At 33.9% G+C, this 26,726-nt stretch overlaps 2 protein-coding genes and 1 non-coding gene across 6 annotated transcripts; 2 read left to right on the top strand and 1 right to left on the bottom strand.

Moving 5' to 3' along the window:
- Nucleotides 1-12: 12 nt before the first annotated feature.
- On the bottom strand, nucleotides 13-4,428 carry LOC140873053 (probable lactoylglutathione lyase, chloroplastic). The gene is made up of 9 exons (XM_073276035.1): nucleotides 4,265-4,428; nucleotides 3,121-3,325; nucleotides 2,904-3,028; nucleotides 2,684-2,748; nucleotides 2,092-2,304; nucleotides 1,860-1,907; nucleotides 1,490-1,597; nucleotides 724-864; nucleotides 13-394 (listed from the first exon to the last, which is right to left on the bottom strand). Exons 1-9 carry the CDS (start codon nucleotides 4,383-4,385, stop codon nucleotides 353-355), a joined length of 1,068 nt encoding a protein of 355 aa, XP_073132136.1. The 5' UTR covers nucleotides 4,386-4,428; the 3' UTR covers nucleotides 13-352.
- A 5,122-nt stretch (nucleotides 4,429-9,550) lies between these two features.
- LOC140873043 (protein phosphatase 2C and cyclic nucleotide-binding/kinase domain-containing protein) lies at nucleotides 9,551-17,488 on the top strand. 4 transcript variants are annotated; one of them, XM_073276012.1, is made up of 16 exons: nucleotides 9,552-9,703; nucleotides 10,152-11,269; nucleotides 11,776-11,907; nucleotides 12,030-12,257; nucleotides 12,357-12,482; nucleotides 13,226-13,288; nucleotides 13,498-13,580; nucleotides 14,056-14,287; nucleotides 14,365-14,675; nucleotides 14,838-14,925; nucleotides 15,003-15,069; nucleotides 15,246-15,523; nucleotides 15,629-15,694; nucleotides 15,812-15,942; nucleotides 16,612-16,765; nucleotides 16,847-17,488. In XM_073276012.1, exons 2-16 carry the CDS (start codon nucleotides 10,235-10,237, stop codon nucleotides 17,087-17,089), a joined length of 3,237 nt encoding a protein of 1,078 aa, XP_073132113.1. In that variant the 5' UTR covers nucleotides 9,552-9,703; nucleotides 10,152-10,234; the 3' UTR covers nucleotides 17,090-17,488. The 4 variants fall into 4 exon arrangements, with proteins under 4 accessions (XP_073132115.1, XP_073132116.1, XP_073132113.1 ...); XM_073276013.1 differs by lacking the exon at nucleotides 9,552-9,703 and adding an exon at nucleotides 9,833-9,943; XM_073276014.1 differs by lacking the exons at nucleotides 14,838-14,925; nucleotides 15,003-15,069; nucleotides 15,246-15,523; ... (2 more) ...; nucleotides 16,612-16,765; nucleotides 16,847-17,488 and having other exon boundaries at nucleotides 9,551-9,703; nucleotides 14,056-14,145; nucleotides 14,238-14,287; nucleotides 14,365-14,502.
- Nucleotides 17,489-18,512: 1,024 nt separating this feature from the next.
- On the top strand, nucleotides 18,513-18,615 carry LOC140873376 (U6 spliceosomal RNA). Its single transcript, XR_012148009.1, has one exon. It is a non-coding gene; the product is annotated as a U6 spliceosomal RNA (small nuclear RNA).
- Nucleotides 18,616-26,726: the final 8,111 nt, after the last annotated feature.

Genomic DNA, 26,726 nt, shown 5'->3' with positions numbered 1-26,726 from the left:
GAAATCTGGGGATACAAAAGTAAATTGTTTAACATTTTATTTTTGCCAAAAAGAAGTATGAGTGTACATTTGACATAAATATCATACAAATTTTGAAAGGACAATTTTCTTTGTGACAGGGTTCTATCAAAGAGATTATTTAACCTAACCAAACACAGTTCCTAATCGCCCACTGCTCTTATAACTTATCTGACAGACACGATGCGATTTGATTTACAAAACGGAGCTGAGTGCTATAACTGATTGAGAACTCGCGGTGCATCATTTGACAAGAGCAGTAGGGGCAATGTTAGATCCGAAATCCCTGCTTCTCTCCTTGGATTTGGCATGACGATTTCTAAAGGAAACTCACTCACTCCAATTCTTTGAGAAAATCCAAGTTATCAACAAAAACCTGCAAGGTTTGTGTAAAGAGCATGTACTGTTCAAATAACTGTGTTATGACATAATATAACATAAGACCTCAGTTGTAACGAGCCCACCCTTGCTTTGATGTTGATGAATGAAAAGACTGCTTTCAAGTGGTCCAAAAATATGAGCCAGTTATTGGGTCAAACTCAAAATCCTCTCGACAATCTTTAAATTCCAAAATGATTAGGAAATATGAAGAGCAGTCATCGTTCAATCTGAATTATTTTTCTCACAGCTGATCTTGAAAACTTAGCAACTCAAAAACAAATATAAAGCAAGTGGTCTTTTTTCCTAATAGAAGTTGGGGTGTACCGTTTTCCAACCATCAGGATCCAGGCATGCAGTAATCTTGGTGCTAATACCAGGTAGAGGTCCAGGTTCCCTGGTAATCTTCCCACCAGCGAGCTTAATTACTTCAGCAGTTTTATATACATCATCTGTCCCGATGGCTATCTGCAGGTAACAGTCAGTCAGCCAAAAGTTCGAATCAGACTACTACAGAGCCAAAAGTTTATATACATCATCTGTCCTGGTGGCTATCTACAGGTAATAATCAGTCAGCCAAAAGTTTGAATCAGACTACTACAGAGCGAAGACTGCACTCTGCAGCGACTTCCAAAAAATTAATCATACAATGTCGAGCAGTAAATAACTCACGCATTAACAACTGTCAACATGGCAGATCACAAAATGAAGAAGTTGCAACCACTATTTTTTAATAAGTGTCTAGAATGAATTTATTTTTCTCTCATGTTAATATATTATAGACATTTTAAGCTTGCCAAGTTCTTTCAATTTGAAAAGTAGAACCATAAGACATGTTTAAATTTTCATTATCTACTATTGGTCCAATATCTGTAAATTAGTTCAGGATAGAAAACACATCAACACATTGAAATAAACCGTGCCATCAGCTGCCTTAATGTCAATTGACGTATCTAGGAATTTTAAAAAGTCGTCATATCTAGCATCTGTATCATGTTACAGAAGTATTAACATGTTGATTCTACATAACAAAGCAATAGACGTGCAAAGAGTGGGCTCACTTAGAATAAAACTCTTAACATAATATCCAAACCTGGGCATACGCATTGCCTTTGTCATATTCGGTCACGCCATAGTTGTATGTCAACTCCAGTACCACATTTTTATCTTCGGGGCCATAACCCATCATGGCTATCGTGTACTTTACAGCAGAAAGAAAGCAATCAGTTGTGAAGGAAAGGGAAAAGGATAGGGGGTTAGAGAGTAGATTGCACCTAACTTTCGCTTTGATAACTTCAAAATAGTTGGAATATATTGAATCAAAGTTATTTCCCTCACATTATTATTATTGTTATTATTATTTTAAGTTTTTTTATTTTTTATTTTTATTTTTTTTTGTGGGTGGGGGGGGGGGGTTGGGTTTGTTGGGTTTGGGGTGGGGGTGGGGGTAGAGAGAGAATCACCTTTTGTTCAGGATTGTCTCGCTTGCGAAGAAGCTCCATTCCAAAAGCCTGAAATGTGAGAGAAAATTCAAAACTTACACAAACATGCAAAGGTAAGAACACTTAACGATGCCTTCAAAAAAAAAGAACTGTTAATGATGGATGGGTCATATTACACAATACACAACTGGGAAGTAGAACCTCAGCTTTGAACATGTAAACCAAATACATTCATCAAAGGAAGCAATCTCACCTTCTCATGGAAATCGATAGACCGATCAAGATCTCCAACTCGAAGCATCACTTGACACAATGGCTCAGGACTAGGACCTCTCTCTAAAAGTTCAAACTTATAACCATCAGGATCCTCTACAAATGCTATTACGGTTTTCCCACCTTTGACAGGACCAGGTTCTCGCGTAACTTTTCCACCTTTAGCTTTTATTAGTTCTACAGTCTTTGTTACCTATGATTTCCAACAATGAAAGAGGAAATCTGTCAGTTATTAAGGAATAAAAGTGTTGGGGTATTTCTGTTACTGTATTTTGCTGTTATGCATCAGGAGATTCTCTTATTCTGGCTATTTTTTTTTTCACAAATCTAATCATCGTATCACTAGTAAAAAGAAAAATTCTGCAAAACAAATATGTTGAGGCATGTTGATAGTAAAATAAAAAGAAAAATCATTCCACGGCACTTAAGAATCACCAAAATGTAATTATTTGTCCAGGTTAAAAAGATAGTCTATAAGGCGACTGAAAACCAAATAATTGCATTTTCAAAGTCACGGTTGACAAATCATCAGACTATCTACAGCATAGCTATAGACACGAATAAAAACTCACATCATCGACAGCAATCCCAAAATGGCCAAAACCAGTACCAATGTCATACTTGTCAACCCCGTAATCTGACAGGATCACCGGGAAAAAAATCAGAGGTAAGTCAACTTTTCCAATAGTAGATAGCAATGTCCACACGCAAAAAGGAAAATTTTAATGCATGTGAAAGCATGTCCTGAGAAGTCAATGGAAGATTGAAATAACAATACTGTCAATAGCTTACTGTAAGTGAGTTCAATCACAAAGTGAGTATCTTCAGGTCCATATCCAAGAAACGCATTAGTATATCTTTCATCAGTCATGTCACGCTTTCTGAGCAGTTTCATGCCTAAACACTCAGTGTAAAACCTGCAGCATCATTATATGACCCTTAAACAACCATTCTGCAAAGGCACAACCAGAACGCCCAGATGAAAAGCTAGGTATAAAAAAAAGCATACTTTATTGTCTTGTCCAAGTCCCCAACTCTGTAAACAACATGAAGCATTCTTCTGTTGTCTTTTTTAGCCCAATCTAATGTATTTTCTTGTGTTGCAGCAGTACTTGCCTGTGCCACATTTCCTGCAGCACTAACTGATGGTATGATGGCTGCTCCTTTAAGGAACTTGCAAGTTCTAAGTCCAAATGATTGCAACTGAGGCACAGCTGGATAATATACAGATGATCACGTAAGTTACACTAGGAGAAACCGATTATACAAGCACATTAGTCATATTTCTTTATTCTATTTTGACCTGTAAGCATCAGGTTTGAGTGTCATTAACTAGAAAATAAATTCAATATCGTTCTAAGCTTAAAAAAGGTAATATCAAGTAGCGCATATTATATTTTGTAATATGTTACGATTTGCAACAGGGTTTTGAATTATCTGAAACTTGCAATTGAGCAATTTCAAGATTCAACAATTCTTTGCAAGTCTATTTTCATAATCTAGCTCAGCTCAACTAGAATATACGGCGTACTCAAGATGCTCGCCTTCCAATCTGGCCATAAAAGGCTTTATTCATAATCTCATTTTATATGTTTAATGTCTCCCTCTTCCACTGAATTTACCATAAATGTTATCGAAGATCCCATCAAATCCCAACAGCAGACAACATTAGGCAACACCTCAAACGTCTTGATCGAAGCGTGCATACTACTTCTCCCAAAAACAAATATAGATAACTAAAATACGTAGCAATCGAAGATAATATAAAATTATAATCAGGTTCTTCAACAGATCATAAAAGAACTAAGTTCAAAATACCGCTCACACTTGAGGAATCCAATAAAATGTTGTAATAAAACCAGGGCAGTCTTATTAAAGTTGATAACAAGCTGCTTTCATCAGTATATTTTGCAAAAATAAAGGAAATCATATTCTTAGCTTGCAATAAGGCAGTTAAAACATAGATACACTTGAGCAATAAAGCAATTGAACTACATACTAACTAAAATTCACTCAACCAATTAAGAACATAACCTCATATTTCCAATGCAGGCTGCCTGAATAGCACTGATATAGTTCGAGCGGTGAATCAAAAAGCAGAAACAAAATTGAATACATAGCTCAAAAAAATCGTAATAATCGAGAGAACACACCACTTCCGAGATGTACCGAGGCGAGTCCGCGATTGGGGGAAGAGAAGCGAGCAGCTTTGGAAAATCTGAGAGACGAGAGCGAGGGTTTAATCGACGACGCCATTGGAATTATCCTCACCATTATTTAATCTAATTATTCTCTTCCCTCTATTAGACATACACTCTTCTAGAGTAGCAGCAGTGCGTACATACAGAATTTTACCTGATTGGATGAATTTCACTATTTCATTCTCCCCCTCGAACTCTTATCAAATTGCACACTGCTCCTTTGTCTAATTCAATTTCAATCTGTGATGTATTGGGCCCAAACGATGACCAAGGTCTCAGGTACGTACTGTATGCTGGTCTGACCTGGGCGGGCTTGGACGATAACCAAAATGGGCCACATGTAGTCGGGCTGGCCCATAGTTGTTTTTCTTTTTCTTTTTCTTTTTTTCCCCCCTTTTTCATAAATTATTCTTGATGGATCACACACTTTGATTCTAGCCAATAATGTATCATCATTCATCAATCAATTATCACTTTTATAAATGGCTATTGACTATGAAATAGGAGAAAAAGGTTTTATGATTGAATGTATAACGTGGACGAACACTTTAATTAATCATGTCATTCAACTTGTTCGGTTTAAAAAATGTGTCCCCGTGAATATAAAATAGATGATGATTTCGTGACCATTCCCTTATAAAGTAATGATTTGAGATTCAATATTCATGTATGTTGTTTTAACTTTAAGTGTGGTCGTTCCACACGCTCTAGCCTAGAGTACCATTCCAAAAATAAAATGTACATTTTGGTTAGTTAATTTTTAGCATTCGGGGTTTTTTTTATGACAGTGAGAATATGTGGTTGTTATTCTGTGATGTGGAGTGGGTAAATTTTTGGACTAATATAAGAGCTTGCAAATTTTGTTCATGTGAACTGCACTGAGCAAGTCATGTGTAACAAACTCGTCAAAAAAAAATGTTGATAAAAAAACATCATTCGACTATTGAACTAATCCACGTGATAGTTTTTGTCTTATATTTTCTTTATAAACAGTGTCTTTAGAGATTATATACGTATAACATCGAGATTTTTTTCCAAAATTAATTTATGGTGTTCATAATTTGTGCACAATATTAATTATTGGGAAAACTTACGTGGAGTGGATGTTTAGTTGAGTTTGCGATTTCTTTCTGTCTAAATAGTAGTTTGATTTATGTTATGGGTTCATTGAATTAAACCACATGATGTGTCTCGCTCCAATCCAACCTCTCTTCTTGTATTTCTTCTTTTTTTTTTTTCATCCACCTAACACTAAAAGATTTTAGATTATTGTGAGATATTTTTTTCCGACGCTTTTAGTTTCGGCAAAGATAAATTGAAATTCCATGGATTGAAGCTGAAGTTCAATTTGATTTTAAAATATTTTTTTTCAAACTCATATACCTTGATTTAGTTATGTTATTGCGTGGACAAATGCTTGGACTAATACGTAGGTTTATAGCATGTGTTGAACGTATCATATATGTTGCATATAACTATTTACATGTTATATGATAAGCAGTGATTACAAATTTATCGTCATAAATATAAATATATATATATATATATATATATATATATTTATGACGATATATATATCTTATTTAAATGTTCATTCCAACGAAATCAACATTTTTAACTCATGATACTCAATTTCGACATATTTCTCACTATGATTTAGAGACATAAATTTAGGGAAAAAGAGGGTTATCATATCATATGATCCGAAAGTCGAACAACAATGATGAAGGATGAAGTAAATGTGTCGATATGGTTTAGACTGAATTGTAGAGCCAACTCATGAAAAGAAAGGGGCATGTAATAATTGAATATATCCCCCTTTGGAAAAGGGACCACGTTATTAATTCCAAGTTTGGATAAATAATGGATGATCCATCCATTCTGAAAAAGGCCTCGTGGATGTTCTTTTCATATCGGTTGAATATTTATTGTTTCATCAATTGTGTTTCATTTTTTCTTTTTATTGAGAGTTTGTAATTCGTTGCTTACAAAATTTGCCTCAAGAAAAATGGGTGGTTTGCCATACATTCCATCTTTTTTACCGAATATTTGTCTTGTATGCCACATGGTATGCATGTACTAACCGATTTTTTTATCTTTTGATGTGACGCCAACGTCAAATTACATATCTAACCTATAAAAAGATTCTTTTACTTCTGTTGTTACTTGTTAGATGACAAATAACTAGGTCAGAATCAAAATTATAGTTTATCTACTGTATCTATTGTATTATTGAATTCACTGTCATCTTAAATTAAAAACTTAAAAGAGTCACTTATCAATTACTTTCAACTTCGTATATTTTTTTGTTATTTATCCTCCTCGATTTTTTATTTATTGAATTTAATATATTATATATTCATCGGATGTGTCTTGACCGCCGGCATGAAATAATCTCGGCCACCCGTTTGAAAAGGAAACGGGGAGAATGAGAAACACGAGTGCATGACTCACTAGAAAGTAACTCTCGTTATTAATTATTTCGTCCAATTTTAGTTTGTTCTTTTATGGCTATCGCTAACCATTGAACAATATTTGTGAGGATTAAAAAATTCACCAGTAATTTTTCATTTGATTTTTTCACCTACATTTTAAAATTTTCAACAGTGAATGGGAAAAAAAACTGAAAAATATTATGTTTTTTTTAGCGGAAAGATCTTATATTATTAATCACGAGTAATGTCTTTAATAAAAAGATTTATCAATAAAAAAAACTATAGAAATTCCAATTTAAAAAATGTGGAAGAAAACAACAAAAGAAGCAAGCGAATGGGCTACTCGATTCTCCGACCTATAAATAACATAAAGTATCAATATTATATTAAATAATACTTTCATACCAAACTACAATGAGTAATAAAAATTAGCTCATTATCAACTAACTCGTCATATTTATATATATGATTGTTTTTATTTGATATTATTACAAATATATTCATTTAAAGAGATAAATGAGATCTTATGTTCTGAAAACGTTTATCTAATCTAATTTAAATGCATTAAAGTAGTGTTTATGACCTTTAAAAATAAATGATAATGAAATTTTTTATTAATATTTACTTATTTTTAAAGATAGATAGTATGATAAATAGAACTGTCATACGGGTCAAACCACCAAAAACCCACCGTTTGTCGGATCGAGGGCGGGCTGAAAATCCTCAACCCAATCCAACTCAAGGTGGGTTGCGGGTTAGACGGATCGGCCCGCGGGTTGGTTTACTACAATAAAAATAAATAAAAATCATTGTAATTAATTATAAATTTCATTTAATAAATAAATATTAATAGAAACATATTAATAAAATTTGTAATAATTGATTTCACACGTGTAAATTTTATAAAAATTAATTAATACAAAAAATTCAAAATTTTCATTAAAAAATACATATATCAAAAGTACAAAAAAATAAAAAAATCCAAGCCCGCGTGGCAACCTAGGCTCGCCGCGGGTTGACCTACCTTTAATTCGGTTGAGAAAATTTCAACTCAACCCACTTAAATTGTGTGGTGGGATAGGCCGACCCAACGAGCATAACCCAAATTGTAAGCTCTAATAATAAAGCTTAAACGTAGCTTAAACAAATTTATAAAACACCAATTATGACTCCATTTTGTTGTTGTTAAAGCCTAACTTGTGTTTGTTGCTAAACAATTAAAATTTAATCTTGGTTCTAATAACATATAGATTATCAAGCCCACAAGTTATTTTAAGAATCCCATAATAGCTCACATCCCTTTCTTTCCAAAATACGCTCACATCTCAATATCAAACCACTCTCTTCGATTTTTTGAATATATTTTTTGGTGATCACTTAACAAAATGTTGGAGGAATTATGACCCATTTTTTTATGTTGTTAAAGCCTAACTTATGATTTATGTAGAGTGTGAAATTGTCGATTGACTAGATTGACTAATTATCCGAACTGGTTGTCTACTCGGATCCTCTCTAACTCGGATAATTTTATGTCTATTGTGAAATGACATAATTATTATCAAGGTTCTAAAAAACGCGAAACCCAACGAAACTTTGAGATCAAATTTTAAGTTTCACAAGTTTAAACGTGTTTAATACAGATTAAAACGTGAAAAACGTTTAACTTTTATTAAAATTTTAATTATCTATTACCAATATATAGGCTAAATAACACACATATATGTAATAAATTTAATAGTAACACACAATTTTTCAAATTTTTAAAAGCAAAAAAAATATCAAAACTATAATTTTTAGCAATGTCTATAGCTAGACCACATCAAAAAATTTAAACATTACCCAGAACACAAGAATTTTGAAGAAAAAAGTTTTGAAAAATATATGATCGGATTTATTTATTTGATTTTGAAGAAAATGGTTTTATTTATAGATTTTTAAATTGATATAATTTATTTTTAAAAAATAAAAAAAAGTAATTTTTTTTATTACAAAAATCATGTTTAATTTCGATTAAAACGTTTAATCACGTTTAATATGGTCAACTTAGAGTTGACCATTTTTCCCGTTTTTACCTGAATTTTAGCATTTTCATCACGTTTCTAGTTTAATCCCGTTTTTTAAAACCTTGCTAATTATTAGTTGTTTTCTGACAAAGAGAAATAATTTATTAAACTCAATTGATAATTCAAATATAAATTTTTAAACAAACTAATGTCAACTAAAATTTATGAAATCATATTAAAATAATCAAGAAATAATATGTTACTATATCATTGTAAATCTCAATAAAAACAAAATTTCCCATAATCACGATAATAAGTGAAAGAGATTATGAAATTAAAGAGAATTTGCAATCATTTTTATGTATGAATTTACTTACTGGACAACTAAGCAGCTAACAAAGGTCTGTGTACGCCCCATAGGGGAATATGCGAGTTGGTAAGACCTGAGGTGACGTGAGAAAAAATTCTCCAGCGTTGCGAGTTCGATCCTCGTGTGGAGCATATTCCCTGCTGAAATATTGTGGGATATGCTATGAGAATTGGGTCATGTGCTGCATTCAAATCTCTGCCGCTCGTACACATCACTCGATTTACCTTCCACCTGAGCCAATGAACAATAAATCTCTAACTTATGTAGAATGAGGACCCCTTTGGAGTCAACCTTTTTTAAATTAACAAAGGTCTGTGTACGGTCCAATTGTTCCCACAGGTGGGTCCTGCATTATCCCCAGCAACCAAATGACGGCGGCGCGTGCATCAAGCGCGTGGCAACTCTTCCTCCACCCAACGCAAAAAGGTGAAAGAGAAAAAGCCCCCAACCTTTCATTCCACACATGCAAATCCAACATTTATTACTCTATATTTCCATAGCGGACTCCTGCTTGTTTCTTCTTCTTCTTCTTCTATCGTAGGCTGGGATTTACGCTCGTCTCCACATATTCTCAGCTCTTCAAGTATGTACCGGGCTCATTTTAGTAACCGTCCACATCTAATTTTTTTACGTTTCACTTGGGCGAGTGTATTAAGTATATCGGTAACGTGTTTTTCTGTCGGACGAGTTTTGCTTGTCTTCTAGTGTGTGTGTGTGTGTTTTATTTTTTTTTGTTGTTCACGAGTGTTATCTTTTATTGCGAAGCTTCGCGTGCGAACTTCAGATCAAGAATTCTGATGAAACTATGCATATGTTGAGTTAGGCAAGAATGCGAGTTTTTTCTTTCTGTTTTTTAGTTTGGAATTATTGTTTTTGTGGAGTTTTACTGTCATTTTATATAAAAGCATGAATTCTTTGTGGGCGAGGCTTTGGTTTTGATTCTCTTCAAATTGGAAATTTGGGTTGGGGGTTAAAATTTTGGTTTACTGTTTTGTTGCGATTTTTTATTCCAGATTGTGTGTCTGTGGCAGTGATACAGTGCTTGGGAAACCTGATGAACGGAATTCCGTGGAAATTCAGCGACTGGGTTATTCTTGTTTAGGTGTTTTGAGAGATGGGTTGTGTTTATTCTAAGTCGTGTATTGGTGAATTATGTTCTTCTGGAGATGATAAGTTGAATGAAAGTGGAGATGTGAAAACAGCAACTGAGCTTGCTGTGTTTTCACCTACTCATTCAGATAATGAGGAAATGGAGACCCGAGATAAGTTACGTCAGTTAGGATCGACCAGGGACCATGAAGCCCATATTACAAGGCTATCCAGAGTGTCAGCTCAGTTCTTACCTCCCGAGGGATCACGCACTGTGAAAGTTCCATCTTGTGACTATGAATTACGGTGCTCGTTTCTATCTCAGAGAGGCTACTACCCTGATGCCCTTGATAAGGCCAATCAAGACAGTTTTTGCATTCATACACCATTTGGGACTAGCCCGGATGATCATTTCTTCGGAGTTTTTGATGGCCATGGTGAATTTGGAGCTCAATGCTCTCAGTTTGTGAAGCAGAAGTTGTGTGAAAATTTGCTTAGGAATAGTAGGTTTCACATGGATGCAGTTGAAGCTTGTCATGCTGGATTCTTGACAACAAATTCCCAGCTGCATGCTGACATGCTCGATGATAGCATGAGTGGAACAACTGCAGTTACAGTGCTAGTTCGTGGTAGGAAACTTTATATTGCAAATACAGGTGACTCAAGGGCAGTCATAGGTGAGAAACGGGGGAAGGATATTGTAGCTGTTGACCTTTCCATTGATCAAACACCTTTTCGACCTGATGAACTAGAACGGGTGAAACTCTGTGGTGCTAGAGTTCTCACTTTGGATCAGATTGAAGGACTCAAAAATCCAGATGTTCAGTGTTGGGGAACTGAAGAAGGCGATGATGGTGATCCTCCTAGATTATGGGTGCAAAATGGGATGTACCCTGGTACAGCTTTTACCAGAAGTGTTGGTGATTCTATAGCTGAGGAAATAGGTGTTGTTGCAAACCCAGAAATTGTTGTTATGGAGTTGACATCAAATCATCCTTTCTTCGTGATTGCTAGTGATGGTGTCTTTGAGTTTCTTTCAAGCCAAACTGTAGTGGACATGGTAAAATTTTCCCCCCAGTATTTATACTGCGGCAATCCTTGAAATTAAATATCACAATAAAAGGGAAAAGATTTGAACTTTATTTGCTGAAGTTATTTAAAGAAACCCACCATAACAACGTTATTTGTTTCTGCAAATATTGAGTAACCTTTGTATCAGCCTATCAGGTTACATTCAGATAGTATGCTGCTGAAAGTTACTTGAAATTTAGAAACATTTCCAGTTATGGATTAATAAAATAGATTAAGTGGTGTTGTGGTGAAAACTAACGAAATATTATCCTCTGGTATCGTCAAGATTCCTTTTTCTTTCCGTTTATTTCATGGAAAATGGTAAGAAATAGACCCACGTAAGCTCGTTGCAATTCAGTAAATCCATTTTCAGGGCATGCTGTTCCTAATTTATTTATTGATAGTTTTTTTAGCCTTTTTTTCAGAACAATAAATCACGTTGATCTTAATGTAAGTTCCTCTGTGAAACGTCTTATAATGATGGTTCATTACCAGGTTGCAAAGTACAAGGACCCTCGTGATGCTTGTGCTGAAATTGTTGCCGAGTCATACCGTCTTTGGCTACAGTATGAAACTCGTACTGACGACATTACTGTGATAGTGGTGCACGTAAATGGGTTGGATGATGTAAGGAATTTAATTAATTTTATCGGCACACTTGATTGTTGATTTTATATGATCTGATACCCCTTCTATGTTCTATTTATTTTCTCAAACACTTAATCAGGTAATTTCATCTTTACATGCAGGATGTATTTGGCCAATCAACAAAGTTTGATGCCTTTTTGAGACCCCCTGTACCTCAAGTGGTTGAGGTCACGGGATCTGAGTCTCCATCTCTTATGAACTGGAGATCAAAAAACCGTGCAAGGAATGATATATCCCGTGCACGACTTCGTGCCATTGAAAGTTCTCTAGGAAATGGGCAGTTGTGGGCTCCTTCATCTCCAACTCACAGAAAGACTTGGGAGGAAGAAGTAATGCAATCTCGGCCACTTTTTTCATTCTAAAAAATTTCAAATTTTCTATTCTCAAAATCTCAAATCACTTACTAAGCATGCCTCATCACGTGACAGGCTCACATTGAACGGGCCTTGCATGATCATTTTCTTTTCAGAAAACTTACAAGCTCTCAATGCCATGTTTTGTTGGACTGTATGCAAAGAGTTGAGGTTAAGGCAGGAGAGATCGTGGTTAAGCAGGTAATTTTTTTTTCACAGGTGGATGTTTATGGTCTCTCGTTCATTTTTTCTTATCTGTTTCAGATGTAACTGAATGCCTATTGCACTAGTGTATTCTGAATAGAGTCTTGCTTGGAGTCTAAGCAAAACAAGCGATTTAGATAATTTTCTTGATTTTTGTGACAGATGAAAGCGTAAACCCAATCATTGAGGGAAGTAACTTTTGTCATAAACATTCAAGTGAGTCATGTCTCAATATTATCATGTGCAAGATATAATCCACAAAGTCTCGCTGTTGATAAATACTCAGGAACAGATTTCACACAATGCTATAATTAAGTAAACTCTGAGTCTGGCCAAAGGAGATATAATTGTCATAAACAAAACTCATGATCAAAACTTATTTTTATATTTGGGCTATATGATATATTTTTGCGAAATTATTGATGAATGATTATTCTCTACTGAGTTAGCGGGAGAAGCCTTGGTTTTCTTGTGTAGAACATAATTATAAATGTTATAAACTTGTCAATGTATGAGGCATTTATGCTCCTGTTTTGACCATTATATAAGATAAACTAAAGATGAAAAGATATCTTTCTCATGGTATATTGGTATATTGGTTTCCTGGCTTTGTTTGTACATGTTGAATGGTTTTAGTAGGTCTCTGTTCAGTCCTTGTCGTGTGTCTGTTTATTTGATGGTTTTTAAGAATTTAGAATACCCGTGCTGCTAGCATATTAAGTTGGTATTTGTATTTGCAGGGTGGAGAAGGTGATTGCTTCTATGTTGTTGGCAGTGGAGAATTTGAGGTGTTTGCAATTCAGGTGATTCTTTGCTATTTGTTCTGCAGACTGATTACAGATCTTGTAAATTTTGGGGGGAAAATATATGTTCTGCGTTCTTCTTGAAACATCTCTATGTATGCATCTCAATAGAATAGAAACAGCCTTCCAGTTGAAACAATGAGAGTTATGCTGATTTATACTTTTCGTTATATTTTTTTACAAGTCTCTTATTTCAACATGTGTACCAGGAAGAGAAAAATGGAGAAGTGCCTAGGGTGCTACAACGCTACACTGCTGAAAAATTATCTTCCTTTGGAGAGTTGGCGTTGATGTGAGAATCTTTTTTTTTTTTTCTGTCACCTTGCTATGTAGTCTAAACAATATTCTCCTTGTGCAGTTAATCTTGCGCTGTATCTGACTTGAATCATGACATCCATACAATGTTGTTTTACATGTCCCGTATCTTGATTGGGGTTACTGTAGCATCTTAAATTCTACCTATTATTCTCATTTTCTGCTACATGGGGATCAGTTTGTGGAAATTGGGTTTTGGTTCAGGTATTCTTAATCCGAGGTTAACATTAGAAGTAGTAAAATGATGGAAAAAAAAGCTTCCTTTGTTTGGACATGACTTGAGAATGACGCATACTTACGGAAATGAGATGTAAAGGCCAAGGCTTCCAAAGGGAATGGAGGAGATATTTTTTCTCTTTTGTTTATGTTGGCCCCTATTTCTATGGATATATAATCCTGAGACATATAACTGTACAAGTGTTAACGTGGTACCTACTTCATGTCACCACCAGGTCCAACAAGCCTCTCCAAGCTTCTGTTCGGTCGGTGACCGATGGTACTCTCTGGGCACTTAAAAGAGAAGATTTTAGAGGAATTCTTATGTCAGAGTTTACTAATTTATCCTCATTGAAGTTACTGCGATCAATAGATCTGCTTTCAAGGTTGACTATCTTACAGCTAAGTCGTATTGCAGATTCACTTTTAGAAGTGTCTTTCACTGATGGGCAGACAATAGTTGATAAGGTATGCTTTTTTTTCCCCCCTGGATCTGTATACGCTTTTTAATTGTCTGTCTTATTCACTTTTGTATGTAAATGCAGAATGTGGGCCCCCTGGGTTTATGCATTATACAGAAGGGAGCCGTAAAAATTTCCTTTGACATGGATTCAGTTAAAGGTGTGAATGCTCCAAGTCTGAAGCTTGACGATGAGAAGCTGGATGATGATATGTCTAGTAAGAGCATTTCTTTGGAGAAGACTGAAGGGAGCTATTTTGGGGAATGGATACTTCTGGGAGAACACCTATCTTCCTTGAGTGTCATTGCTGTGGGCAATGTGGTATGCTCCATTTTAACAAAGGAGAACTTTGATTCAGTTGTAGGCCCTCTGCCGAGGCTTTCACAGGCTGATAAGTACGCCTTTTCACTTGTCGTATAATTGGCAGAATTTTCATGTACAATGTTCTGCTTATGCTAATGAAATATATCTCAATCCATACGTGCTGCCTTTTCACTTTCTCGTAATAATTTATATATTCTTGACAATAAATGCATTTTTCTGTTAAATTTGATCAGGTCGAAACCATATTCCACCTATCTGTCTTCTGAACCCGTAAGAGATTTGGATACTTCAGATATGAAAAATATCCAGATCGTAGATCTAGTAAGCACCAAATATCTCTTTAGATTTCTTTGATGTTACTGTCAATGCGAAAAGTAACTAAATTTCTACTTCTCCAGGAATGGAAAACCTGCTTGTATTCCACGGACGTCAGTGAGATTGGACTTGTGCGTGTTAAGGACTCAGGTTTGTTCTCCCCATTACTTCATGAAAATTAATTTTGCACTATTCTTTTTACGGTGGACAGCATCAATAGGGTAAAAAGCCTTTCTTTCATCTGCCATTGCAACTTTACATTGCCTTTTTCTTTTGCATAATCTTAACTGGGTGAGAAGCTCCTAAAATTCGTCTGTTCATTGCAGAAAAATTGCTTAGCTTGAAAAGGTTTTCAAAGCAGAAGGTTAAAAAACTTGGAAAAGAAGGACTAGTTCTGAAGGAGAAAAACATATTGAAGTCCATGAGCCATTCCCCTTTTGTACCTCGAGTTTTATGCACTGTTGCTGATCAAACACATGCTGCAATACTTCTAGACACTTGTATTGCTTGCTCTATGACCTCATTAATTCACAATGGGTTGAATGAAAATTCTGCACAGTTTTGTGCTGCTTCAATTGTAATCGCCTTAGAAGTTTTGCACGAGGTGCGTACTTTGAGAGATTGCTTAAATTTCTCTGGCGCCAACCCTTTCTTTTTCTTTTCTTTTTTTCCCCAAAAACATAATTGGGTGTTTTTGTCTATAATTCAGAATGGGTTTCTTTATAGAGGAGTGTCTCCCGAAGTTCTAGCATTTGATCAGACAGGATATATACAGGTCTGATAATCATTTTTATTTCTCCATCAGTAATATTTTTCTTTGTGATCTAATGGACTCAAATCCTGAAACCAGTTGATCTGTACTCACATTAATGTATTTCATTATTCGCTGCAGTTAGTCGACTTCAGATTTAGTAAGAAGTTATCTAGTGATTCTAGTGAAAGAACATACACTATATGTGGTATGGCAGACTCTTTGGCTCCTGAAATAATTCAAGGGAAAGGGCATGGTTTTCCAGTTGACTGGTACGTTGCTTGCCTTTAGGTTCTAAATTACAGAGATCAGGTGACGACAACTAAGTTCCTTTTTCAAGTATCACAATAGAAAATAATTAGAATTTTAGCACACAGACGGAAAGAACTTCATAGCATGTGCCTGTGCATTTGTTATTTGTATCTTGAATAAAATTAACCGCATAAAGCACCTTCGAAACTCAATCGAAGGATAGTTCAATGTATTTCTACTTGAAAAACTATGAAACTACACTTCCATCCGCAACTGTGTATGTAACAAGAATGCTATTAGAGGCTTCATGCTATTAGACGTTTGCCCAAAAAGAATTTTGCTTGACCTCGAACCTCGGTGACTGAAGGGACATGTTTCTCAACCATATCACAAGAATAGTAACATAACTTCTGTTTTGACACTCTTGAGATTTTGTAATTTGCTTCCATTGTTTACTGCTTCGTTTGCTGAGTGATGCTCGTGTGATATGACTTTCTGAAGATTGTTGCTCAAGAAATGGTTAGATATGATGGGGTCAATCTTACTCATTATGATACAATGCGGAAAATTCCTAAATTAGCAGCTCACACAGCCTTGTATTCTTCTACGAAAGAAGTGCAAGTGCTTCAATTTTTTTGGCAGTAGGAAATTGGTTCTCATGTTGTGCTTTAATCATTCTTTTTGTGCAGGTGGGCATTGGGAGCTTTGATCTTCTTCATGCTTCAAGGTGAAATGCCTTTTGGGTCTTGGAGAGAAAGCGAACTGACATTCGCTAGAATAGTAAAAGGGCAGCTAACCCTTCCACAAAGTTTCAGCCTTGAAGCCATTGATCTCATAACCAAGGTTAATTTATCAAACTACTTCTCACTCAACACATATAAGAATCACACAATCAAAGAAAATCTAACATTTCTTAGCATTCAGTTACTTGAAGTAGATGAACATAAACGACTCGGAAGCCAGGGCATCGAATCCATCAAAATCCATCCATGGTTTAAAGACACAGAGTGGAGAGGAATAAGAGAACGTACTATCCAAGCACCACATGATATTGTCTCTCGTATAAATCAGTTCTTGGAAAGTCGTCCTGAGGATTTGTTAATGTCCTTCAATTCCCCACGAGAAGCAGATCAACTCAACACACCAGAATGGCTTGAAGATTGGTAGAAGAACTGTTCACCTGTTCCTTTAGTTCAACTCCTTTTTTAAAATCGAGGTATTCGTACCAGCATCATCGTTCGATGGCAATTTACCGTTGGTATAGCAAATTCATGAGTTGGTAATCTTAAATTGGTGGTTCATTTCTACTAAAACTTCAGTATTATGTACATGATTCAAGTTAGTTGATTCTTGCTGTTCCTTGGTAATCCGTTCACAGAGGTTATAATAATTATACACTTCCACGCTTGAGTTTTGTAATTACCGAGAGCGATCATATTTATTTTGGGTTTATTTTACTTTTTTTTTTTCAGTATTTGAATTGTGAGAAGTATTCTAGTAAGTTGAGAAAATTTGTCTGTAAGAGTTCGCATCATAGCTTTGTGTTTCTTTTTTTTTTTTTTTTTTTTTAAACTCTTGGTACATCAGACGGGGCCAATTCTAGTAATAATATGATTAATCGACAGTGGAAGAAGCCAAGTTGGTAGGATATTTTACTATCCTTGTATTTCTAAAGCAGTGTTTGTAATTTCTATAAAAATATATTTTAAAAAAATTCATAAACATGTTTTTTTTAGAAATTGTAAGCACTATGGGCAAAATATTTACTATCTCGTAAAATCCATAGTAATAATATGTATTTTTTGGTACAAAAAATATGGTTTAGTTGTAAAAAAATACACGTCAATAGCAAATATATACAACTTAGGTATAATACAGTTTGTTCTTTAAAATTCTAGTATTTTATAATAAATATTTTTATCTTCTTTGACTTCGGTGCAAATTAAAACAAAAGTTGTTGCACTAAAATGTACAGCAAAAAAAAAACAAACAAACAAAAAAACAAAAAAAACAACACTCAAACAACCAATAATTTTTTTTTGAAAAACAATAACCAACACATATATATGATAAATATATATAAAAAAAAAAAGCTAAAAACATTCATTGTTATCAAGTATCAACTATACTTCAGTCTTCAGCACTATATAAACAAATATAATTTTCAGTTTTTTAATCAATCCAAAATAAAAATCCAAATACGTAAAAAATATTGTACATTCGTGTATCACTAAATTTTTCTTATTAAATGCACAAAATAAAGATTTTTTAAAAAATAATTTTGAAAAAACATTAAATAAATGGACAGATTTTTGCTAATAGAGTAATAGGTGATTTTTTTTCAAGGGTGAAAATGTCGGAAGTTTTTGCCTTTTGGTGATTTTTTTTAGTTAAAATTTGTTTAAATTACTTTTTACGGGCTGTTCCCGGTTATTCAGAGGCATTTACACAATTGGACTAGAATAATCCGGGCCACATATATGGGCTGATACTCATTAGCCCAAATTAAACAAAGCCAATATATCTCCCACATTTGCAAAACACAGAGCTTATGTAAACTTTATATACGCTGCACTCACCATCATGGACCGTCCCTTCGGGGACATCCGATAAAATTGGAACGATACAGAGAAGATTAACATGGCCCCTGCGCAAGGATGACACGCATAAATCGAGAAATGGTCCAAATTTTTTTGTTCTATTTTTTGTCCTAATTTCGTATATGCTTGTTTTATATCCTTGTCCAGAAAGGGTTTGAAAATATCCATATTTTTAAAATTGGATCAACCGATTCGATCGGGAACCAGTTGATTCTCCGATCCGAAATGCCTTCAATAACCGGAAAATCGGTCCAACCGGCTGGAAAACCGGTCAACCAGTTTTTCAAATTTTTTTATTTTTTTTAATTTAAAATTTTTATATTTTTTAAACTTTAAATTTAATATTTTTATATATGTACGCAATATTATTTCGAATTTTTACTTCATTTAAAAAATTATTTTAATAATTATTGTTTTTAAAAAATTAAATAATTTATTATTTAAATAATTTATAACTATAATTGATATTTTAAATATAATTACATATTTATTTAGCTTTCAACTATGTTAAATATATTTTTTTGTCTATTTATATAATTTTTGAGTTATTAAAATTCAAAATATATTATTTATTATATTAAATTATATAAACGGTTTTTCGGTTCGATCATCCGGTTAAAACGATCAGACCAGTTTGACCCTTTTTTTTTAGGTAGACCGGTTCGATCATCGGTTCGATTATGAAAACACCGAAAACTATCAAAATATCGAAGTTAAGGTAGAGTTGGTTAAAAGTTCTGTTGGGTGACATTTTATTATTACAATTGAGCTTTTCTATTCTCACGGCCAAAGTGTGTTAGCTGCTTTTTATTTATTTATCTAGCTTATTTTTTTAACACTTATTCAGAAATAAATAAATAAAAAACTATATTATCTTTAAACGAATATAATTTGTTATTGGTATGGGTCCTAGAGGTGCAAACGAATCGAACATGTTCGTGAGCTTTACGAGCTCGTTCGATAAATATTTTATTCGTATTCGAGCTTATCGAACTCGAGCCGAATTCGAGCATGTTCGAACTTTTTTTCGAGCCGAACTCGAGCCGAAATTACTCTGTTCGATAGTTCGCGAATAGTTCGCGAGCCATAATATTTAATTATATAATATAATTATATAATAATATATATACATTTCGAGCTTTTCGAACCATAATATCCGAGTAGTTCACGAATAGGTTAGAATATTTCGAACCGAACTCGAACTCGAACTTCATTTCGAGCCGAACTCAAGCCAAAATATTTGAAATTATCTAACTTCGAATCGAGCTCGAACTCGAATATACTCTTATCGAGCCGAATTCGAACCTTAAAATTTTATTATTATTCGGTTCGATTCGGTTCGTTTGCACCCCTAAGTATGGCCTTATAGGTCTTGTCCACTTGATTCCAAATTACATTTTTTTACGTCTATTTTTCTCGATGGTTACTAATTAAAAAAATCCGTCTCACGAAATTTTTTTACGTCTTATTTGGAGCGATGTATTTCAAAAATTACAATCATGACTCATTTGTGTGCATTTGAAATTAATCTCAATCGTCAACGAGGTCTTGGCCTAGTGGTCAAGACTGAAGCCCTGAGACCAATAGGTCTCAGGTTCGATTCCCGTTGACTGCGGTTTAGTTTTTTAATTTATTTAGGTTGCTTTGGTTAGTTTCTTTGCTCGAGACAAGCACGTCTCGAGTCCATGCTTAAGTTTCGTCGGTTGTGTGCGGACAATTTCTTTCTTTAGTGTTACAATTGAGATTTAATTTGATATTTGATGTACTTGTACTAAAAAAATTAAAATTAATCTCAATCGGTATTGAAATCGCATAACTTTATATATAGACTTGCTTTGAGATCCATGTCGAATTTGTTCATCCTAGCAAACCAAGAAATAAAAAATTCATCATCTCAAATTCATTATTCTAAAGATAATTTAAAGTTGCGTTTGGATTGATTAATTTCAAAGATATTCAAATGTATTTTTTATTGTTTAATAAACCATAAACTTAAAAGACACGTACTCTCATCCGTCTCAATTATCTAGGTCACGTTTTTTTTTTTTGTCTCAAATTTATAGTCATATATCATATTCAGTAATATTTTTTTAAAACTCTTTTACCCATATATCCCTATTAACTACACCTTAAATTTGTGCAATCATTTTTTAATGCATTAAATAAAAATAAATAAAAAGTTTGTACAAAATTTGTTTTCTTAATGATTTTTCTTAATCTATATGAAAAAAATTAGAACTATATAATCAGGCCGGAGAGAATATTATATGTTTATAAATAATTTTATGTTAATTATGATGAATTTTAATTTTTAAGTTAATATCATATTTACGTCATTTGAAATCTATTATTATTATTATTTTATTACTATGAATAAATAAATAAGACTTAAATGTAAAATTTAATTTAATCTCAACAATAAAATTATAATCAAAATTTATATATTTAAAATTTATTGGTGCAACACAACCATATTGATTTGTTTTCAATGGGACCATTCATTTGAAGTACAGGCTGTTGATTCCAAGACCCAGAATCTTCGTCATACTCAAGGAGTGTTTGATAGAACTTCTACATAGTGCTTTTTAGCTTCTAACTGCATAGAAGTGCTTTGAGTGTTTGTAAATGTTAAATTCTGCTTTAGCTTCTACAACTTTTACCAAAAAGCAAGAAGCTAAAATTTGATGTTTTTTTTGCTTCTGTTTTTTTTTAAGGTATAAAATACAAGTTGACATATATACCCTTAATAAACTTATCATATTACATATGCTTTTATTATTATTTTTAAATAGTTTTTAATTTTACATTATTATTACGAGTATTTTTTTATTTTACATCATTATTACAAGCATTTTTTTATTTTACATCATTATTACAAGCATTTATTTATATATATATATATATATATATTGCATTTTCATACATTTTTGTACATATCTTGTATATTTATACAAATTTTTTCATTTTTTATATTTTTATTTTTATTAATCTTATATATTTTTTAAAGTATTCATCTTATAAAAAATAATTTTTTTTTGATACAAAATTCATAATGTAAAATAATATATAAACTCATTTTTTTTATAGTGTGAGTATCAAAAATTAAATAATCAAATAAGAGTATGATTGTCATTTAGTTAAAAAATTAAGCTCGGAAGTAATTATTCTCCAAACACTAAACTTTAGCTTGTATTAGCTTTCAACTTCTATTTCCAAACACTTCATACTTTAACTTCTCAGCAATTTCAAAATAATCTCTACTAGAATCACTTTTAAATAAGTAAAACCTCTCCAAAACACTTCCTCAATCTATGAGTCAAGAACTCCAACAAATGTGACAAGGCGAGTATGTGTGGCTACGTTAATTCTATTATCTATTGATTTATGATTATAGATATTTTTTAAAAAATTCGATACTTCTCCTCCATTTTTCGTTTTCTACATCAGTAATTTATGTTAATGAATATGTGTATACATAACCATACTCCTAGGGTCCCTTTAATTATATTAATGATATGATGTGAATAAATAATATTTTTGATCATTAAAATGTTCGAGAATGGATAATATGTTTGATATGATTGATTAAATATTCAAATTTTATTATTTTTAATAATTAATAAATACACACACAAAGAATAATGCTGTAATTTTACGATTTCATCATATATACATATATATGATTAAATATAATAAAAAAATAATAGTTTCAACATAAAAAAATATATATATATAAAAATGTTATCTTGTGAGATGAACTAGTAAAACGTATCAAATGGTCAATTCCTCCTTTTTGGCAAGACCCTCCGATATTTTTTCATTCAAAACGGATAAATGCAATTGACCCCCACAATCCGGGTGTGGGGTCCTTTTCCGCCTCTCTGATGCTGACTATAGTAACCATTCATCACCATGCAAACACGTGTGCTCTAAATATATCAACCTCTGTTCTCCAATTTACTCAACACGATTACAGGTTTCTGGGCTTGCTTAATTGTCCATCGTTTTCTTTTTTTTTTTTAATGTTTAAATAAAAAACATTTACTTTACGGATACTGCGTCTTTACTCTATCGTACAGGTGGCGGTCAAAGATGGTGAATATAGGAACCCATTTAGCTTCGAACTCAAGATTCAATTTTTGGAGGGATTTCTTGCGCCGAGTTTTGAACTTGAAATCTGAATTGACTACAAGTGGGCCACTGTAGCAGTTGTTGGGAAATGATGTTCATTTCTTTTTTTCTCCATTAGCCGGTCACTTCCCATTCTTGAATTCAATTCGGTTGATAGTGGAGAAATAAATACGAGTTAATATTTCGTGGATACGTCTTTTCCTTTTGATTTTTTGACAATAAAATATAATTTCTTGGATAAAGTTGCATTCTTTATTGGTAGTGGGCGGGGACAATTCCTAAATATATCTTGTATTTTTTTCATTTTTCGTATATCTCTTTCACTTTTCATGTTCCAAATATATCCTGATTCATTAAATAGTTTTTTGAATTTGTCCTTAAAACTAAATAATGTTCATTCTATCCTTTATTTCCCTATTTAAAATTTAAAGGCTTAATCTCATCATGCTTCCGTCAGTAAATTAAAGCAGAATACCTCTTTGACCACACTGTTGCTGGGTTATGTCCACCGGGTTTTACAGGTTGTTCCTCACAACCAAACCACGCGATCGCAACCGATGGTTCCTGGCACAGACTCCTTCAGCAGCAGCTAACACAACCCTATTTCGTTTCCTGACTTAGGACGTATAGTAAAAGCTTAATTTTTTAAATAAAATAACATGATAGAGAAGAGTTTCGGAAATTTATTCAGACAACATATTATTACATAAATCAACCTCATTTGAAGAGAAGGAGATAACTTATTTAGCTACTTATAGTAGCCTTGTTCTTGAAATACATAAAAGTAAAACTTAATACAATAGAAAGAGAAATATTACAATGTTTTATTTGTAAGAAAACTGAAAAAAATGATCGATGTCTTCAGCTTCCTTAAAATCCTGTATTTATAGCCGAAGTTCCACTCGTTTCACCGAAAAACTTCAGGGAATCTTACAACTGTCTTGAATTCTTTATGTCATTATTGATGACATCTTTTGCTAATGGGAGTCACATGCCCGATGACATCTTTTACTAGTGGAGGAGTCACATTCTTGACTTTTTCTTTTGGATTTATTCTCCTCACATGTCTTTTTTATTGTTGTCGGGACATCTTTTGCTTTTGCAGTGGGCCCCTGGAAAAACGCGGTTTTGGTGGTCCCTGTCCACCTTTGCTTGTTTCGGAAAAATCTTTTCGATCCGTTCGGGGTTTGAAGGTTTTTCCGAATTCTGGCTCCTTCTGGTTTGGACATTCTGGGCAGATATTCTCTGACCATTTCCGATATGAGTCATGTTACAAAATTTTCGGCGAGTTTCTTTACTCCCCGGCAGCTTGTTGTTCCACAAAAAGTTCCTCTTCTTTTCGAAGAGTTCTTCCGCAAAAGCCGTAGTTTTTCCTATCATTGTGTTTAACAGGAATGATCCGTTCACATAATTTTGATAAAATTTGAACGGAAACTTGACCTTATCCATCTCGGTGAGACAAACCCAAATACCTCATGCCCTTCTGGTTAAAATTTCATTTTCTCCAAAGGTGGACACCAATAGTATTTTTTCAGATATAGGATCCTTGATAAATCTTTGATTATTCATGTCAGGTTTCCTTAGCTTGATGAAATGAAAGGTGTAACGTCCCACTGTATCAAGACGGGTCTTTTCAGCGTGCTTATGTCCTCACTCACACGCACCCTGAGAAACTTCCCAGGGGGTCACCCATCCTATAATTGCCCCAAGTCAAGCACGCTTAACTTTAGAGTTCTTATGTGATGAGCTCTCGAAAAGAAGATGCACCTTCTTGATATGAGCAGTACATATGAAATCTTTTAATCCCTCCTCAACTATGTAGTCCCATACCTACACAGTCTCAGAATCCCCTCTCATTCCGGCACGGGATCGGTTCATTCATGTCTCCCTCCGCCTAGAAGCCTACCAAGAGCCGCTCATTGTCCGTGCAACCTCTTGGCACCGGCGATCACTCCCTGCCTCTTCAGCCCCGGGCGTCACAAAAGGGCTCGTGTGATTCTTTTCCTGTTGGTTCTGGAGCAGCACTAAAGAAGTATAACTCGAGCACATCTCCTCTGGACAAATGATCATTATTTGTCCATGTTTCTTGGACTGCTTCCTGAATCCATTTTGGTAGTTGTGATATTTCTTGGAAGCCTGGTGAAGTTGTATAAACCGAGGCTAGAGCCCCAAATTCATACCATAGCTTTACATCCTTAGGATTGACATTGTTTTTTAGCCAAACCCTTGGATATATTCCTGCAACATCAACCCTGCAAGTGATCGGGTTGATTTCACTTCTTGTACTTAATTTCTCCCATCTTTGTTGATAAACATGAAATGGAGAAATTACAGCTGGGTTAGTATCAATCTTAGATTTGCCCTTGTCAGTGTGGGGCCTAAGATTGATCTCTTCCTCTTTTACCCCAGAGGCGGAGGGTTGACTTGATGAGTTATCCTCATCAATTGTTGCTTTATCTAGATCATCAAAAGCTGATGATAGATTAGTGCTTGTTTCTTGAGTATTAGAATCCTCAACATATAGTTTTACAACCGGTGGCTGTATTTCTTGTTTTTAAAAAACCAGTGGTTTTTCTATGGCACGCATAATAGGCCCTTGAATAGCAGCCCATAGTTGAGTTTGAGCTTGCATACATCCTGTTATTCGATTGGATACTTTGATCCGATCAGCTTGTTGTAACCTGCCCGCCATATCGGCACTTATGACAAGCTGGTTGAACTCGGTTTGAAGCAACCCAAGGTGTTCCCTGAGATGCCTCTGCATTTTTATGATGGAATCTACGTCACTACCTTCCATATTTTGTTAAGAAATCTGCAAGAATATTTTCATGAGATTTAATAATAACAATATCAAAAATATAATTTTGACATAAAGCTTGCCATCTTAATAACCTAGCCTTCTCAGGTTTAGATTCAATCTTATTCCTTAGGAAAGCTTTTACCTGAGTGTTATCAACCTTCAAAGTGAATTTTTTAGCAAGTAAAAATAATGGCTATTTTTCGAAAGCCCTTTTAATTGCATAAAATTCATTTTCGTTGATATGTCATCTGATAGCCTCAGATTCTGAAAAAAGACCGCTACAGTATCTGCATGGTATTTCTCCATCCGGAGTGATCTTAGTAAGAACTGCTGCCCACTTCGTCACTGGCGTCTGTAAATAATACCAGATCATCTTCATCCACGGGTATAGCCATTTTTGGGAGATTCTTACATATCTCCTTTAATTGGTTCACTCATTTAGTATGTTCATCGGTCCATATAAATCTTGCATCCTTTTTTAACAAAGGACTAAACACCTTTCTATACATTGCCAGATTGTTTATGAACATCCCTGCAAAATTAACTACTCCTAGAAAACTTTGGAGTTGTTTTACATCTTTGAGTTTATCTGGAAAATTCTTTACCTTTTCCACAATATGAGGTTGTAGAATTATTCCAGTTTCATCAATCTCAATTCCAAGGAATTCAGTTTTCCTTGTTGCTATGACTGCTTTCTTTTCAGATAAAACCAGTCCTTTTTGTGTACAAATCTTAGAGAAAATCTCTAAATGTTTAATATGTTCATCTATGTTTTTTGATGCTATAAGAATATCATCAATATAAAAAAACATGAAGTTGAAATAATCTTTAAAAAGATTATCCATATTTCTTTGAAATATTTGGGGTGCATTAGCCAATCCCATAGGCATAACTTCCCAGATATAATGTCCTTGTGGTGTAGAGAAGACTGTGAATTTCTTACTGCCTTCTTCCATTCGAATCTGGTAAAATCCAGACTTACAATCAAATTTTGAGAACACTCTAGCATTTCGTACATAGCTAATTAGATGTTCTCTACTGGGTATGAAGTACCCATCAAATTCCAGGATTTTATTAATATCTTGGTAGTTAATAACTAATCTGGGTTTTCCTCTTTTTATTTCACCATGATTTCTGACCAGAAAACCTGGGCTGCTATATGGTGAAACTCCTTCTTTGATTAGACCAAGGTCCAAATGTCCTTGATAATAATTCTCATATCCATTTGATCTGTTATGTTCATTGGGATAGACTTATATCTGACGAATTCATA

The sequence above is a fragment of the Henckelia pumila genome, unplaced genomic scaffold (genome assembly GCF_033568475.1).
Source record: "Henckelia pumila isolate YLH828 unplaced genomic scaffold, ASM3356847v2 CTG_525:::fragment_3, whole genome shotgun sequence".
In the NCBI taxonomy this organism is placed as follows: domain Eukaryota; kingdom Viridiplantae; phylum Streptophyta; class Magnoliopsida; order Lamiales; family Gesneriaceae; genus Henckelia; species Henckelia pumila.
Note: the sequence above shows the minus strand (reverse complement) of the source record. Positions and strands in the feature narration are given on the sequence as shown.